We start from the raw sequence: 15,174 nt of genomic DNA on the forward strand, positions 1-15,174 counted from the left end.
AGGCCATCCAAACATTAGATAACTCATTGCACCTAATCCAAGAATATGAAAGACTTAAGATTTTGATTGGTAGAATATGACTTTGTTTTTTTTGTTTTAGAAAGAGGCTATAAATTTTTGTGTTGTAGTTGTAGCTGTAGTTTCTATTGCCATATTTTCTAAGTTAACTTTTATGTTTAAACTTTTAATTATTTATTTAAAGCATGATTTGTAAATTGAAGTTGTAAAAACACTACTGTGAAGACTTTGTTGAAGCTTGGTTCTTGTTTTCTCTTTCTTTTTTTTTTTTTGTAATTTAGTTTCACCTTTGTGAAATATAACTCAATGGAACTCTGCTATTTGAGTTTACATTGTCTTATTTGGAGCAATTTTACTTTAGAAACTGAGAGTCTAACGCAACAGCGTTATAAGAAACGCACAACGAAAATTAATTTGGTTGGAGAATCTACAACTTGCGCCAATAAGATTCGATTCTTCTGCTTATTGGTGTCAGTAAAGTTTATTCATATATTCGGCCTATCGTTAACAGTGTGACAGAAAGAGAAGGTCGCTTTTAGTTGTATTACTATTTTGCAATAGCGAATGCCATGAATCTAACTACATTATGGGTTTGATAAAATATATATATGGACTTCTCAAACTATAACTTATCTTAAAGCACAGAGAACCTCACTATAAAATAAGCTTAGGCCAAAAAATCTTTCATTTTGTAAAAAACTTTTCGAAGGGAACTAAACTTTAACGTCGCATGGATTACAAATGATATCCTAGAGAGTTTGTGTTGTTACCGTTTACCCAAACCAGACATGTTGTTGGAGATGGATTTTACACCTCCACCAATATCCGGCATAGTTTCAAAAAGGCCCAGGAAATTAGGACATCCGAGACAAAACGAGGAAGACGCGACTCGCTAAAAGATAAATTCTGACAAAGAAAGTGATGTTATGAACTCAACTCCATACTTGAGGGAATCGTGCATGATCAATTGATGCAATTTGACGACGAACTAGGCGAATTGCATTCGTGTCGCATGAAATATAGGACCTCCCCTGGCATGAATCTGAATCCAAAGATAAAGTTTCCTTACAATAATACTTAACGAGTGTTATAGTTTTATATAATATACAAATATGAGAAAAAATATATTAGATACTTTCTAGCCATGGGGTTTCTCTTAAATTTCGGAAAAATTACGGTGGTTAGGGAAGATATTTCATTTTTTTAAAGTGGTATTAAATTTGAGATGAAGTTAGAATTTTTTTCTCATTTTTTGTGTTTGTGAATTGCGATTATGAGTGATTTGTTTCTTTTGTGTATTTTCATTTTTATTATTTTGTTGGTGTCATCTTCTGCTAATAAGCTAAGAGTTTAGGAGGAGGAATCAGTCTATGATCGAGGCGGATGAACCGTAAATGACCAACCAATATGTAATGGGCCATTGGACCAAGTTTTTTTGTAATGTTGTGGAATCTGAAATACTATATTTTCTACTTTTAAATATTCGATTGCAAAATAGTATGGGATTTAATGCGGGTATGTGACCGCGTGTGCTTAGGGTAAAGAAAAATGACTATAGTTTTCATGAAAGTTGTGATTGTGAAGAGTTTTTGGCCCAAGTGGGTTGTTTACTGGCTATAGAGAGAAGATGTAAGAATGAATAATCATGTAAAAGGGATGGATTTAATAACTGATTGCATATTTGATTTTATTTGACTGATTGTACTTGTGATTTATAGTAGATGTCATGTTTTACTTTAACGTTCATTTTATTTACTATTTATTAGCATGTTATCTTGTTTGTTGAATTATTAGTTTACAACAAATTAACCATATATTTGACCACAACATTCATGTAAAACAAATATAATTTATAAACAAGTTAGAACAAACACCCGTGCGGGCGCACAGATCAAAATATAATGTGGATTAAACGTCTAGTACACGTCGACAAAAAAGTGTCTAGTACAAAATTATAATACTAACCAGGTAAAGACTTGTGCCTTACAGAGTGAGGATATGGTATCAATATAAATTGTATTTTTTGCATATATTGTATATAAATTGGATTTTTCATTAGTTAGTAATATTCAAATATTTTTAAAATTGTGTAACCTAAAACCATACGAATATACTTTGTAATATTGAAAAATTGAGCCAATATGTAATGTACAATCTTACGCATAATTGTTTTTAAATATTCACAATGTGTGGGATTATTCAATTAATTTGATTTATATGGCCGTATCGAGAGGGAAAGATTATTTGGACATGATTTATTTGACTTGGACCAGGTTTGTTGTTTAATCTTTGTATGCTTAATAATTGTTGATGGGTTTATCGTCGACGACATGTTATTGGCCCTAAACTATTGAGAATGAAAAACATATCCAATTTCTTAGTTCTAATCTACCAGCAAGCAAAACAAAATAAAACTGCTCATCTTGTCTATGTGATAAAGAAAAAAGGATTAGGATTTACAACGTAAAATTCAACATGTTTGACGTTCCCAGAATCTTCTAACTAAATCTTACCCAGACGATTCTTCTATTAGCAATTTTTCTTTCCTTGTTGTTGTTTCTTCATCGACATCAACCATCATCTCCTCCGACAGTCTATCAAGTGAAGAATTAGCTTCTCCCACAACTGTTGGGTTCTAACCTTTGCTTATATAGGTTGAAGAACATACTGCAAGAATATATGCCTAAGATTTTCCAACTGTTGGCATATATTTAGCTTGTCAATCACTCATACAATTAATAGTCATAAAGCATTAAACATTAATCTTATCCATACATTCGTCCTTGACTATAAAGCATTGTAAAGGTATAGGCAATATTTAGGAATCACCCTAATATCATTGCCATATATAAAGATTACCGTTCAGTTGAATTATTTCATATAGTTAATAGTATATAAATGTTTTTCTAAAATAAAAGATGGCAACTTAGACTATATTACTAGGATGATTGCACAGTATTAGACTATATTCATTCTTACTTTTCTTGTATACATCTGTATCAGATAGTAAACCAATTTTTATTCAGCATGTTTAACGGTAAACCACATTATTCGAATTACAATTCGGTTTGTGATAACCGTTTGTCAAATTTATGAATGTGACATATTATGTTGTTTACTGCATTTTTGTCTAACTTTATGAATATAATGTTTCATTGATTTTATGTGTTTGCATAAAATGGTTTAATGGTCTTCTATGATCTCAGCAAGTTCTGATATCATTGCATAAAGTATGTAAAAAAATGTTTACAATAGTTTCTTATATACCCATGTTTAGTTCTATCTACGGTTTAGATTGGTGCTCTTTTTACAATCTCATATGGATATGTTGCTTTAACTACATGCAAAAGAGGACGAGTAAGTATGGCAAATATGGAGTTTACGTGTTTGTAACGTGCGCAATGTTGGATTTATTAGAAAATATTGTAAAAGTTAATGTTTAATATTTGATTTTAATGTAAATGGGAAAACGGCAATAGTAGATTGAATGGTGGTAGCATATTTTGTAAATATTGTAGTAAAGAAAGTAGAGTTAATTATTTAGGTTGAGAATCATTGTGGGATTGACACCTAAGCATGCCATATATGTAAATAAATTACAAACTAAATGTTACTCTCCCATAATGTAAAGAGATTTTTTTTATCAACACCAAAAATCCAACCAATTTAATTTTCGTTGAACAATATATACACATAGTAAAATCTAACAAATGTTTCCAATAATAAAAAATTTATAAAGCTATAAATAGGGATTGTTCATAGTAATCAGAGGCATAAAAAAAAGACAAACATAGAAGATACACAAAACTAAAAAAAAAAAAAAAAAGATGGAGAAGAAGTGTATATGCATGTTGATGATTATGTTTATTGCATTGACGATGATGCCATTACCCGCAATGAGTGAATCGTATGAAGCTTGTTATGATAGGTGCATTTCCTCGTGCCAAATATTTTTTGAAGGAGTTGAAAAATGCATTCACGATTGTGTTGGTATCAAATGTCATAAAACACATGTACTCCCTCGGTATGTATAATTCATGTATCATATGTATATATGTAATATGCGAGTATGTATGTATGTATGTTGAAAAGGGTTTTGGTGGCGATGGATTTACAGGATGGCGGCTAAAGGGATGTTTCAAGAAATTCATACATAGAGAGATATGTTATTAAACACACATGATGTTTAAGTTTACTACTCTTTGATTTATATAATTTTGAATAATAAAATTCCTTCATCATTTTTAGAATTTAATTGTTTTCACAACATCTTCTATTGCACATTTTTAATAGTTGTCGTGTTTCATAGATCTTATTGGTTTGCAGTCGGACTAAATTTACATATAGGCATGTACCATTTAGAGTTTTAGGCCATCCAAACATTAGATAACTCATTGCACCTAATCCAAGAATATAAAAGACTTAAGATTTTGATCGGTAGAATGTGACTTTGTTTTTTTTTGTTTTAGAAAGATGCTATAAGTTTTTGTGTTGTAGTTGTAGCTGTAATTTCTATTGCCATATTTTCTAAGTTAACTTTTATGTTGTAACTTTTAATTATTTATTTAAAGCATGATTTGTAAATTGAAGTTGTAGAAAGCATTCAGATCAGTTACCAATAACCTTCTAAAAATGCGAAAACTGTTTTATTTTATGTGATATTGGAAATCTTCTCTATCAAAAGAGAAGTACAAAAAAATCTAATGTACCAAAATCATAGGAAGACCATTTCATTAAACATTTAATATAACATATTTGATTATTTACATTAATTAATCAAATATATGTTACTTCAAAAAATATCAATAAGAATATTAATTAAAAAAATTAAGTATAAATTTAAATTTTATTATATTTACAACAAAATTTGTTTGATAAAGAATCTAACAAGATCTTACAAAAAAAATTGAATATTTTGAATAAAATAATATGTTAATTAATTTTGTAATTAATAATATAATATTATTATAAATTAATGATTTTTGTCAACTATTATAAATTAATGATAGTTAGAATAAAATTTATACACAATATTTTATAAATGTTATAATTATAAAATATTTTTTTAATGTAATATGAAAACATAAACTATCCTAGCAAATATAATTTCTTCAATATAAATAAATAAATTTTAAAAATAAATTGTATGCGAACCGTATAAAATTTATAAAAATATTTCATAAATTATTTTCTATTTGATTATTTCAGATTCTGAATTTACTGCACTTACACAAGGTTAGAATCCATCGTAAATCCATTTTTTCTAACACCAACGAAATAAAATAACGGTAAATAACGACTTCAAGCGGTAACGAAAACGGCGATAAACTTGGTCGTTTTAGAGTTTCCGCATACGTCGTTAGAAATATCAAAGAGCAGGTGAGATTTGGTTAACCTCTTTCTCTCTACTTATCTTCTTCATCAAAGCTACTCCATCTCCATGGCTGAAGTTTTCTCGCTATAAATCGACAGAGAGAGACGATTATGCTTTAAGAAGCAACCTTTCGATGATTCGCCGTCTATTCTCGTCTCTGACTCACCGATTCGGCTGGCGGATTCCGCTTTTCCTCTACGGCGCTACTTGGACGGCGTTTCTGACGATCACCGTCGCGATTATCTCTCTCGCACCGGAGTTCGCGTTCGTGTCGGCGATTTACCCGTCGTCTTCTTCGGTGGAGTTCTCGCGCCGCTGCGGCTCCGACGCTGCCGTTCTTGTGCCCTTGGATATTCCTTCGGAGGTGTTTTGTTTGCCGGCGAATCTGTTCCGGAGGTCGAAGATGGACCTCGTTGTGCCGCCGGTTTTTGCAGCCATAGTGGTCGCTGTCTCCGCCGCTGTGGTACGGACAATGGGCCTTTGGGAGGAAGAAGAAGCAGCCCTTTAACGTAGGCCCATTATATAATATAACATTGCATAGACTTATCCTTCGTGGGATATGGGGTATGTGGATCCTCTTGATATGTAATCTCTTTAGTTTCATTTGGAGCAATAATTAACATAAATATTCACAGGATATTATTATATTTAAATTTAGCGAATTATATAATACAGTCATCCTTACGTTTTAAAAGTCTAAAGAAATGTTTTAAGAGTTTGAAGAAGGCTCTCTTAAGCTTTGATAAAGAATTTTTTTTTGTTTCTATCAGGAATTATGAATTTGAGTTGAAAAATATAGTTTATTATTAACTGTGCGGATCAAAAGATATTTATAAAATTCTTAAACATAATATGAATAGAATAATATTCATAAAACATTTTGTGGTGCAAATAAAACCAATTAAATAACAAAAATGTAAATATTGATAACACATTTAAATTTATTGATTATAGAATCATCGGTCATGGTAAATATCTGTGATTGAGAAAGAAGAGAATAATAGAAAAGAGGAAAAATGTTTTTGTGGTCATTACAAATTTTCAAAAAAAAAAAAAAATTAAGTTCGAATCTCAAAAAAAAAAAGAGCTGAAGACTAACCTGCATAGATTAATAAGCAGCCCTCTATAATGCTTGTACAAATATAATAAAAACTATAGTGTAGAAGAAACAAATAATGACGATCAATGAACGCCAAGCAATCGATAATGAGAAAATGGTTGAGATCACCACTCTCTGCTCTATCTATTTGTGACAGAGCGCTAGGCTTTGCTTTGGTCCTCAAGTGTACAACTTCATTCACCATTTATCCTGAAACACCTGTGGTTTTAGAGGTCAGTGTTACAACAATTGTAGTTAATACTAATATGTTTGAATAGTTTGTTTACTTGATAAGAGCTTACCGCTAGAGAAAACCTCCACCGGTCCAAGCAGTGTCTGACTTCCCATTGTGACCTACAGATTTCTTATCCCCTGCAGCAGTCTGATAATAGCCATCATCATCATCATCATCTTTACCATCATTATCACCCCAACCAGCCCAACCATCATCATCATTAGAAGTCGACACCTTCGGTGCTGCTTCCTTTTTGGGATTGTTCTTCTCTTCTCCCCAGTCATCCCAAGAACTAGAGTTACCATGACTGTTGTGGTAGCCACTTTGTGGTGCTGCTTCCTTTTTGGTATTGTTCTCTTCTCCCCAGTCATCCCAAGAACTCGAGTTACGGTTATTGTTTTGGTAGCTTGATGATGATTGCGACCCTCCAAGAGATGAGTTTGTTACTGCTTTGTTCTGGTAGTAACCGTTTCCCTCGTTTTTATTCTGTTGGTTCCAGGTTGATGCTTCTTCTTTAGTGAACTCTTCAACCTTTTGTGAAGCAATTGCCATTACTCCTTTCATGATCCCCCATGTCCTCTGTCCTATCTCTGTTGTCTTACTCGCAACAACGTTAACAGTCTCACTCACCGTGTGATCTAAGCCACCTTCTTTGACCTGCAAATGAACAAAAGTTTCTCAATCTTAAATTAAACTCCACTCTGGTTGATCTAACTAGACAATTATGCAGCTAAACAAGACACTTGTTTTTTGTTACATACTAGACTGGAAGCCTAGGCGCAATTAGATACCAAAAATGGAAATGAGAAAAGAAGACTACAGATTTGCTACCAAGAAGAGTGTCTTCACTTCAAATCAAATGTGGTTTTCAAGGGTAATTGGATACAACCTAAGCCAATGATAGAACAGAATGATAAAAGAAGTACCTTGGAAGTGAACTCCATGGTTCCTGTCTGAACAACATTCGCAGCTGATGCGGCAACAAGAGACAATCTTCCGAACCCCTGTTTGAGCAAAACGAACACAATAAAATAAACAGAGATCAAATTACTCAACTCAACATCTAATCTAATCTGACCACCATCAAAAGCATCAAGCAGACATGGACAGAGAAGACGTCACTCAGCTCAACATCTAATCTAATCCGATCACTATCAAAAGCATCAAACTTTACTTCAGACATGACAGCCGAAAATGTCACTCAACTCAACATCTAATCTGTCTGCTCATTATCGAAAGCATCAAACTTTACCTCAGACATGACAGAGAAAACATCTCCACCACCACCACCACCACCACCGTGTTGATTGCCTCTCGGAGCAGGACCAGGGCTCGATCCAAACCCCACATACTTACCTCCTTGCGAAGGAGGAAGCCCCTCAGGCTTATTCTCATTCTCAGCCATCCTCTTCGCGAAAAAACTCTCTTTATTCGCAGCAGAAGCCTCAAGCTGGGACCTCGAGTATATATCCTCCGAAGACTTCGACTTCGCCGGAGCACCGCGACCTCCCGACGCTCTAAAATCACTCGCAGACTGGTTCCTCCTCATATCACTCGAAGATCTAAACGAATCATCAGCCTCCCAATCATCCCACCCCCCATTGTTGTTCCCGTTCCCCAACGGAGGCTTCTTCTTACTCACCGACACCGACTCCTTCACAACCGGCGGGTCCCTCCACTGCCTCCCCTCGGCCAACGCCTGGATCCGATCGCGATACACCGACGCGGCGTTGGAGTTGTACTTTGACACGATGTCAGTCTCCTTGGAGATCCCGTAGAGAGCGAGGAACTTGTTGAGCCGCTCGTTGCCGCCGGATTCCATCTTCTTGATCTGGATCTCGGACCATGAATCCATGGTGACGGATCTGACGAAGGAGATGTGGACGCCTAGGCCTCGGTGCTTTCCCGAGCATTCGAGGCACATGAAGATGCCGTAGGAGACGGACGCCCATTGAGGATTCTTCTGGGAGCAGTCGACGCATACCTTGTTCTCGGGCTGTGATTGGAGCGTGCGTAATCGTCTCGCTGCCGCCATGGTGGATCCGATCACCGAGCGATGCAAGATCTGGTTTGACCCGACCGAACAGATCTGATGAGACAGATGTGTGTTTCTTCGCTTACTTGTTTGGTAATAAACGGTGGTAATTGGCGTTATAAGTGTACGTGTTTTTATCGCACGTGCGAAGTACACGGGAAAGTTAACGAGTAATTAGCAAAACGACGTCTCTCGTAATCTGGGCCAGTATAAATCGAAGCCCAAACCATAACGGGATATAAAGCCCAAAAAGAAACTGCAGAGGTTTGTAATTAGCAATTGAGAAAAATACAAAAATAGCACTAAATCAAGTTTTTGTTCCCAAACTAACACTCAAGGTCAAAAGTCACAAAAATAGCACTTAATGTTTTATCAAAAGTCACAAACTTAGTGTTTAGAGTTAAAGGGTGGGGTTTAGGGTTTAGAGTTTAGGATTTAGGGTTTAGGGTTTAGGGTTTAGAGTTTAGGGTTTAGAGTTTAAGGTTTAGAGTTTATGGTTTAGGGTTTAGGGTTTAGAGTTGAGAAATGAGGTTTTGGGGATAAGATTTCAAATTTTGAAAAATAAAAAAATTAAAATTTTCAAAAGATAAACTTAGAAAGGTGCTATTTTGGTCATTTTAGTTTTTGAGAGTTATTTTTGTGATATAAACTTAGAAATGTGCTATTTTGGAAATTTGCCCTTAGCAATTGCGCCTCCTGTTTTTTTTTCTAACCATCAAAGTTTTGTTTTATTAATAAAACGGACCAAACCTAAAGACCGAAGCCCAAGTACATCATGTACCATACAAAAAACCCACTACACAAACGGGTTATAAACGACAAAGGTCGAAATCCAATTAAGCTAAACGGGCTCAAAGCTCAAAACCCAAACTCAGCAAACCGACCGGCTCGGCTACGCATGCGTCAAGAAGGCTAGAGAAAAACACGTGTGAAGATCTTCGCCTTCAGTATGCCACGCGTCACTCCGCTTCGACCCGACCGTCTCCGCCTCACCAAGCCGCCGTGCCAGACCACCGAAACCCTCGTTTCGCCGGAGCTCATTATATCTTCGAGCCTCCGCTGAAACCAACTTTAACCAACTTTCTTCTTCACCTTCCTGAACCGTTGTCGGAGAGCTTCATCGCTCTATTGAGATTTCATCCGACGAAACGAGGATTTCGGTGGTCTGGCACGGCGGCTTGGTGAGGCGGAGACGGTCGGTTCGAGGCGGACTCAATTGCGCCTCCTGTTTTTAACCTCATATAAAGTGTATTTAATTTAATTTCGAACGAATTGTCACAAAATTTTGTAACCCAGGTTAATATACAAACGAGTAATTCTTCGTTCAGTTTTGCAATGAAATGATTTAAGACCACGAATCCAATCGGGGATACAATAACCAATTTAATCCTATACCGGTTAATGAGATAAGAAGTTGTTTAATTTGTTCTTGATTAAAACGACGATTCAGCTTAACTATACCGACAATTTTGCAAAAGATGGTAGATAAAGAGTGTTTTCATTAAATTCAAATCGCTGAAACATTCTAAACGAAAGCTTTAACAGATTAAACAAACCCTAAAGACAAACGCGATTTACAAACTCCAATCTCATCCCCTCAACCGCCGAATCCATACAAAGTTCGTCCTTGCCTCTTCAACGCATAGACAACATCCATCGCCGTCACCGTCTTCCTCCTAGCGTGCTCAGTGTAAGTAACGGCATCGCGAATCACATTCTCGAGAAAGATCTTGAGAACACCGCGAGTCTCCTCGTAGATCAAACCGCTGATACGCTTGACACCACCTCTTCTAGCTAGACGACGAATCGCGGGCTTCGTGATGCCCTGGATGTTGTCACGGAGAACCTTCCTGTGCCTCTTGGCTCCTCCCTTTCCCAACCCCTTTCCTCCTTTTCCTCGCCCAGACATTTTTCTTTTCTCGGAAAGTTTTTAATTGAGATTCGCTTGTGTGTTTTCGATGTGTAGATCTGAGAGGATGATGAGAGGTTTATATAGGAACATACATCTTTGTGTTTTCTCTTTTTTATTTCTCGAGGAGGATATGATCCGTCGGATTTAAGTTTAATCTACGGTTGTGAATATCGATCCGCGTGATTTTAATTTTGGCTTGCGTATGTGGCGTAACATAACGGCCGTTGGATGTCGTTAAATCGACGGTTTCTAGTATCGATCTGCGTGCTTTTATCTTATTGGCTAGCGTCTGTGATATAACCATATGGCATTGAGGAAGTGAGGAAAACGGCGTCGTTGAGTTTTAACCAGGGAAAGACGGAGAACATTTACTTTGCTGTGAAAGAAAATAATTTACTTTGACAAGTTGATGATGGACTGAGACATTCTTGTTAGTATTCAGACAAAGCATGTGAAATAGATTTCTGAGATTTTGAATTACAAGACTGTGTAACCAACGTGAGTTTTTGAGCTCGGGTGAGAAACCTCTCGCAATAAAAAACAAGCTTATGCTTCTCTAACCTACTAAACATCAATCTTTATAGAGGTTAGAAACTTTTTTTTTGTGCAAGATGTTAGAAACTAAGAACCTGAATATCAAGTATCAACCATGGTAGAAACTATTCAAAAGAATATAACAAGTTTTATAATTGTTAAAGACATTGATCGCTCCTCTAGGATGTTTTCCTGTATTTCTCCTCAATGAATTAGACAGCTATATTTCATCAGAATCATCATGTTCTTGTGTGCTATAATCTCTTTTTGCTGCTTTCAGGTGTGGCTTTGGCCTTCTAATGTATCAACTTTTTCATCCAGAAGAAGACGGCATCCCCACCAAAGATCTGTATTCGGCTTCTCGTAAATGCTTCTTTGTAGAGCAGTCAAGTAACTTTGAACTCTCGTCTCACGGAGCTCGTTAAGACCAAGAGCATGCACTTCGACAGCTCCTGCTTCATCTCAATCGGTAGCCTCAACTCCATCAAATTATGTGTAATGATTAATTTTTTATTGCTTGAACTATATATATATATAGTCTAATGTGCTACACATTTGACTGGAAGTTATAATCAGAACTCAAAACTCATACAGTTGATTAGCGCCATTTGCTGTCACAACAACTTTTCTTTCTTTTTCAGACCCCAAGTCGAATATATGGCTATGGTTGAATCCAATACAACGTACACAAGATTGCAACGTGGTGAAAAATTCCATTAAAACAGTGTAAACGTTTCAGAATTCTATTTGAATTAAGATCGTTAGTTTATTTACATGCTGGATTGATCAGATCGTGATTACAGTAGTAAATCGTGTTGATAAAGGAGTTTCGAGTTACAAACTTATCAAGCAGGTTCACGGTTAAGCAGCATTCCTCCTCACGGATCTCATTTGAAGGAGATGGATTGGTAGCTTGATAATTGAGTTGAGAGGTTGTGCCCTGAACCATTGAGTAACTTCTTAGAGTGGCATGTAGTAGCAATCTTCAGAGGCCTCTCAAGCTCAAATTCGGTGTTTGGAAGGTTTCCGCATGAACCAAAGTCACTATCAGTGGCGGAGGGAGGTAGGGAGCAGCTGCCCCCTCTGAAATACTCAGATAATTATTTTTTTCATTGCTTATTTGAGAATTATATGATTCTATTGGTGAATTTTCTTCTACTGCCCCCTATAAAATTGAAAATAAGTTTTACACTGCCTCCAGTAAAACTTTCGTCTAGCTCCTCCGCCGGTGGTCACTAGCTTCAGGTCGAATCATGAAATCCAAATCCCAACCGGTAAGCTCCATCCACATCTTCCTCATCAAGATACGCGAGGTTCGGTAAAGCTTAAAGGAATCGGCCTATAAAAAAAAAACAACTCTAGATGTAACTGTGGAAAGTATGTGTGTGCATATTGGGCTTAATTACTGGCTGCTTGTTTATGTTCGTAAAGTATGTGAATATTGGGCTTAATCTCCAATACACTTGAAAGCTCAATTCACTGACACATTTGTATACGCCTCCAAAGACCCAAAAAAAGTCATTGAATAAAGAATAATTAAATTAATCTTAGTGGAACCGACAACCACCAAATTTTCCAACCACTACTCCCATGTACCATCATCATAACATAACACCAAAGAAAAGAAGATCCTCCTTCCTTCCTTGTATAAAAAAATAAAAAAATAAATTCGACAGATCAACCCATTTAAAATGCATGTTTTTTTTTGTAACTTAATTTAAAATGCATGTTTAGATTGTTTTTCGTGTAAATGAAAAAACCAATACATGCATTTAGATAAAGTTAATTCTCATTAGTCTTAATATAAGATTAGTATTTAGAAAAAAAATAGTCCGGTAAAATTGTTAAGTTTGAGAATGGTTCAAATTTTTCCCTTTTTTAAAAAACACGAACGATTCTAATCATATTTCATGTTTATCAATTATTTTATATTTGTATTTTTCTTACAACTATCACTTTCTAAAGTTTTTACTTCCAATTTTCAAATTTCATTTACATTGTTTTTACATTTTCTTTGCGATTAAAACTAAAAAGCAAATTATTTATCTTGTGAAATTTGAGGACTACCATAATAACTACATTTGTGATTTCTAGATAGAGTTAAAATCTAATGAAAAATTACCTGAAATACAATGTAGTTTTTCAGAATATACTTAATCAAAAATATTATACGATTTAGATTTTAAGTTTATAAATTTATATAAATAATTTTTAAATACTTATAAATGATTTAAGATTTTTATAAAAAAAATTATTTTTAAAAAGCGTACGTGATATCAAATTTGTGGTAAGATTAGAATTCTCCCAAACCTATTTGTAACAATAGAGATGCTAGTTCTCACAAAAAAAACAATAGAGATGCTATCGTCCTAAATAAAACCATGTGGCTATTGAAATAGTTTCTATTTTTAACAAAGAAATGATTTATGTGCGAAAGTGATTGTTGCATTTGAAGTTATCAAATTATAAAACATGCCGTAAATCTAGTGTGTTATATCATTTTGTACATTTCACATAAACAAATATATATTTTTGACTATACGTCGTTGGAACAAAAAGTAATTTGGAAAAAAACAAACCAAACTTAGTTAGTAAGAAGCACTTTCCACTATTATCTTCTTTCCCCACCAACTTCAGTCTTCATTTTTTTTGGTAAAATCAGTCTTCATTTCACAATAACAATGTTCAATAATACCACCACCTTCGGCTTCGGCGCCGAAGCCGTCGTCCCTACTCCCTCTGCTACAGTTCCCACCACCATCTTCCCCGGCACCACCATCACTTCCAACTCCACCTTCATCATCATCGGACCTCCTCCACCGTTCCCGGCGCCTCCTCGGAGCATCGACTTCACTCCTCTCATACTAATCTTCGCCGTCGTAGCAATCATCGCCGTTCCCGCCTTCGTATACGCTCTTTTCTTCACTTTTCCATGTTCTTCCCGCCGCCGCAGCTCCACCTCCTCCCGCCGTCGCAGCAGCTCTTCCCCCGACGATCATTTCACCTCGCCGAACACAACTGATAGAAACTCCTCGGCCGCCGCCGCGCCTGATTCCGGCAAAGATAATAATTCCAAGGAGATCGGGAACGAGTGCACCGTGTGTCTGTCGGTGTTCGGCGACGGCGAAGAGATCCGGCGACTGAGCGCGTGTAAGCACGCGTTTCACGTGTCTTGTATCGCGACGTGGCTCAAAGATCATCCCAACTGTCCCATATGCCGAGCAGACGTCCCCGTTAAACAGACAGAAGCAAACGGTAACGGTAACGGTAACGTGAATCGCAGCGGTGGAGGTAACCGTCGAGTTTCTGCGACCAATAGAGATGATGATTGGCGTCAAGGTCTACCTGATGCTTCTAGTTTAGTTTGATTTTTGTTATATTATTTTTTTTTGTAATTTATTTCTCGATTTTGTAATCTATGAAATGATTTTGAAATATTTATTGTGGCTGTTAACAAATTATGTTGTGTTCGTTAATTTATTTATTCTTAACGTAATTTTCTTGGTTGCTTCGCAACTCCGTAAGCTACAGTGACAGTGAGCGATGGGATATGTAACGTTGACTTTGACAACTGACAGACAACGCAAGCTTATTCTACGGTGTATAAAGATCCAAAACTAATCCAACGGTTCATACTCGTTGAAGCTAAACTACAGTGTTTTTGACGTTCACCACGTAAAACGACTTTTTCTTGGGTTCACCCCCTAGGGTGAACCTTTAGGTTCACCAACCAATAGAAAGTTGTCATTTTAGATCTATTATCTTTTAATTAAAGAAACAAAACAACTTGCCAAATTATATTATGCTTTTAAAATAAAAAATAAAAAATTAAGTAAATAAAAATAACAATAGTTCTAAAAAAATATTGTTTAAAAAAAATATTTATTTTTAAGATTTAGAGTTTAGTGTTTAAGATTTATAATTTAGAATTTATCCAAATGTTTAGTGTTTTTCCAAGGGTTTAGGG

At 35.7% G+C, this 15,174-nt stretch overlaps 4 protein-coding genes across 6 annotated transcripts; 2 read left to right on the forward strand and 2 right to left on the reverse strand.

The window, feature by feature from the left end:
- The first annotated feature begins 5,229 nt into the window (after positions 1 to 5,229).
- On the forward strand, positions 5,230 to 6,054 carry LOC106332442. Its single transcript, XM_013770901.1, has one exon. The coding sequence runs from the start codon at positions 5,526 to 5,528 to the stop codon at positions 5,898 to 5,900; it is 375 nt and encodes a 124-aa protein (XP_013626355.1). The 5' UTR covers positions 5,230 to 5,525; the 3' UTR covers positions 5,901 to 6,054.
- Positions 6,055 to 6,313: 259 nt separating this feature from the next.
- LOC106335990 (ADP-ribosylation factor GTPase-activating protein AGD7-like) lies at positions 6,314 to 8,862 on the reverse strand. 3 transcript variants are annotated; one of them, XM_013774692.1, is made up of 4 exons: positions 7,979 to 8,862; positions 7,653 to 7,730; positions 6,794 to 7,383; positions 6,314 to 6,701 (listed from the first exon to the last, which is right to left on the reverse strand). In XM_013774692.1, exons 1-3 carry the CDS (start codon positions 8,759 to 8,761, stop codon positions 6,796 to 6,798), a joined length of 1,449 nt encoding a protein of 482 aa, XP_013630146.1. In that variant the 5' UTR covers positions 8,762 to 8,862; the 3' UTR covers positions 6,314 to 6,701; positions 6,794 to 6,795. The 3 variants fall into 3 exon arrangements, with proteins under 3 accessions (XP_013630146.1, XP_013630147.1, XP_013630144.1); XM_013774693.1 differs by having other exon boundaries at positions 6,779 to 7,383; XM_013774690.1 differs by having other exon boundaries at positions 6,639 to 6,710; positions 7,979 to 8,860.
- A 1,378-nt stretch (positions 8,863 to 10,240) lies between these two features.
- On the reverse strand, positions 10,241 to 10,755 carry LOC106336413 (histone H4). The gene has a single exon (XM_013775250.1). It carries the CDS (start codon positions 10,668 to 10,670, stop codon positions 10,359 to 10,361), a length of 312 nt encoding a protein of 103 aa, XP_013630704.1. The 5' UTR covers positions 10,671 to 10,755; the 3' UTR covers positions 10,241 to 10,358.
- A 2,931-nt stretch (positions 10,756 to 13,686) lies between these two features.
- On the forward strand, positions 13,687 to 14,651 carry LOC106336412 (RING-H2 finger protein ATL33). Its single transcript, XM_013775249.1, has one exon. It carries the CDS (start codon positions 13,889 to 13,891, stop codon positions 14,573 to 14,575), a length of 687 nt encoding a protein of 228 aa, XP_013630703.1. The 5' UTR covers positions 13,687 to 13,888; the 3' UTR covers positions 14,576 to 14,651.
- The last annotated feature ends 523 nt before the right edge of the window (positions 14,652 to 15,174 follow it).

Source organism: Brassica oleracea, chromosome C3 (assembly GCF_000695525.1).
Source record: "Brassica oleracea var. oleracea cultivar TO1000 chromosome C3, BOL, whole genome shotgun sequence".
In the NCBI taxonomy this organism is placed as follows: domain Eukaryota; kingdom Viridiplantae; phylum Streptophyta; class Magnoliopsida; order Brassicales; family Brassicaceae; genus Brassica; species Brassica oleracea.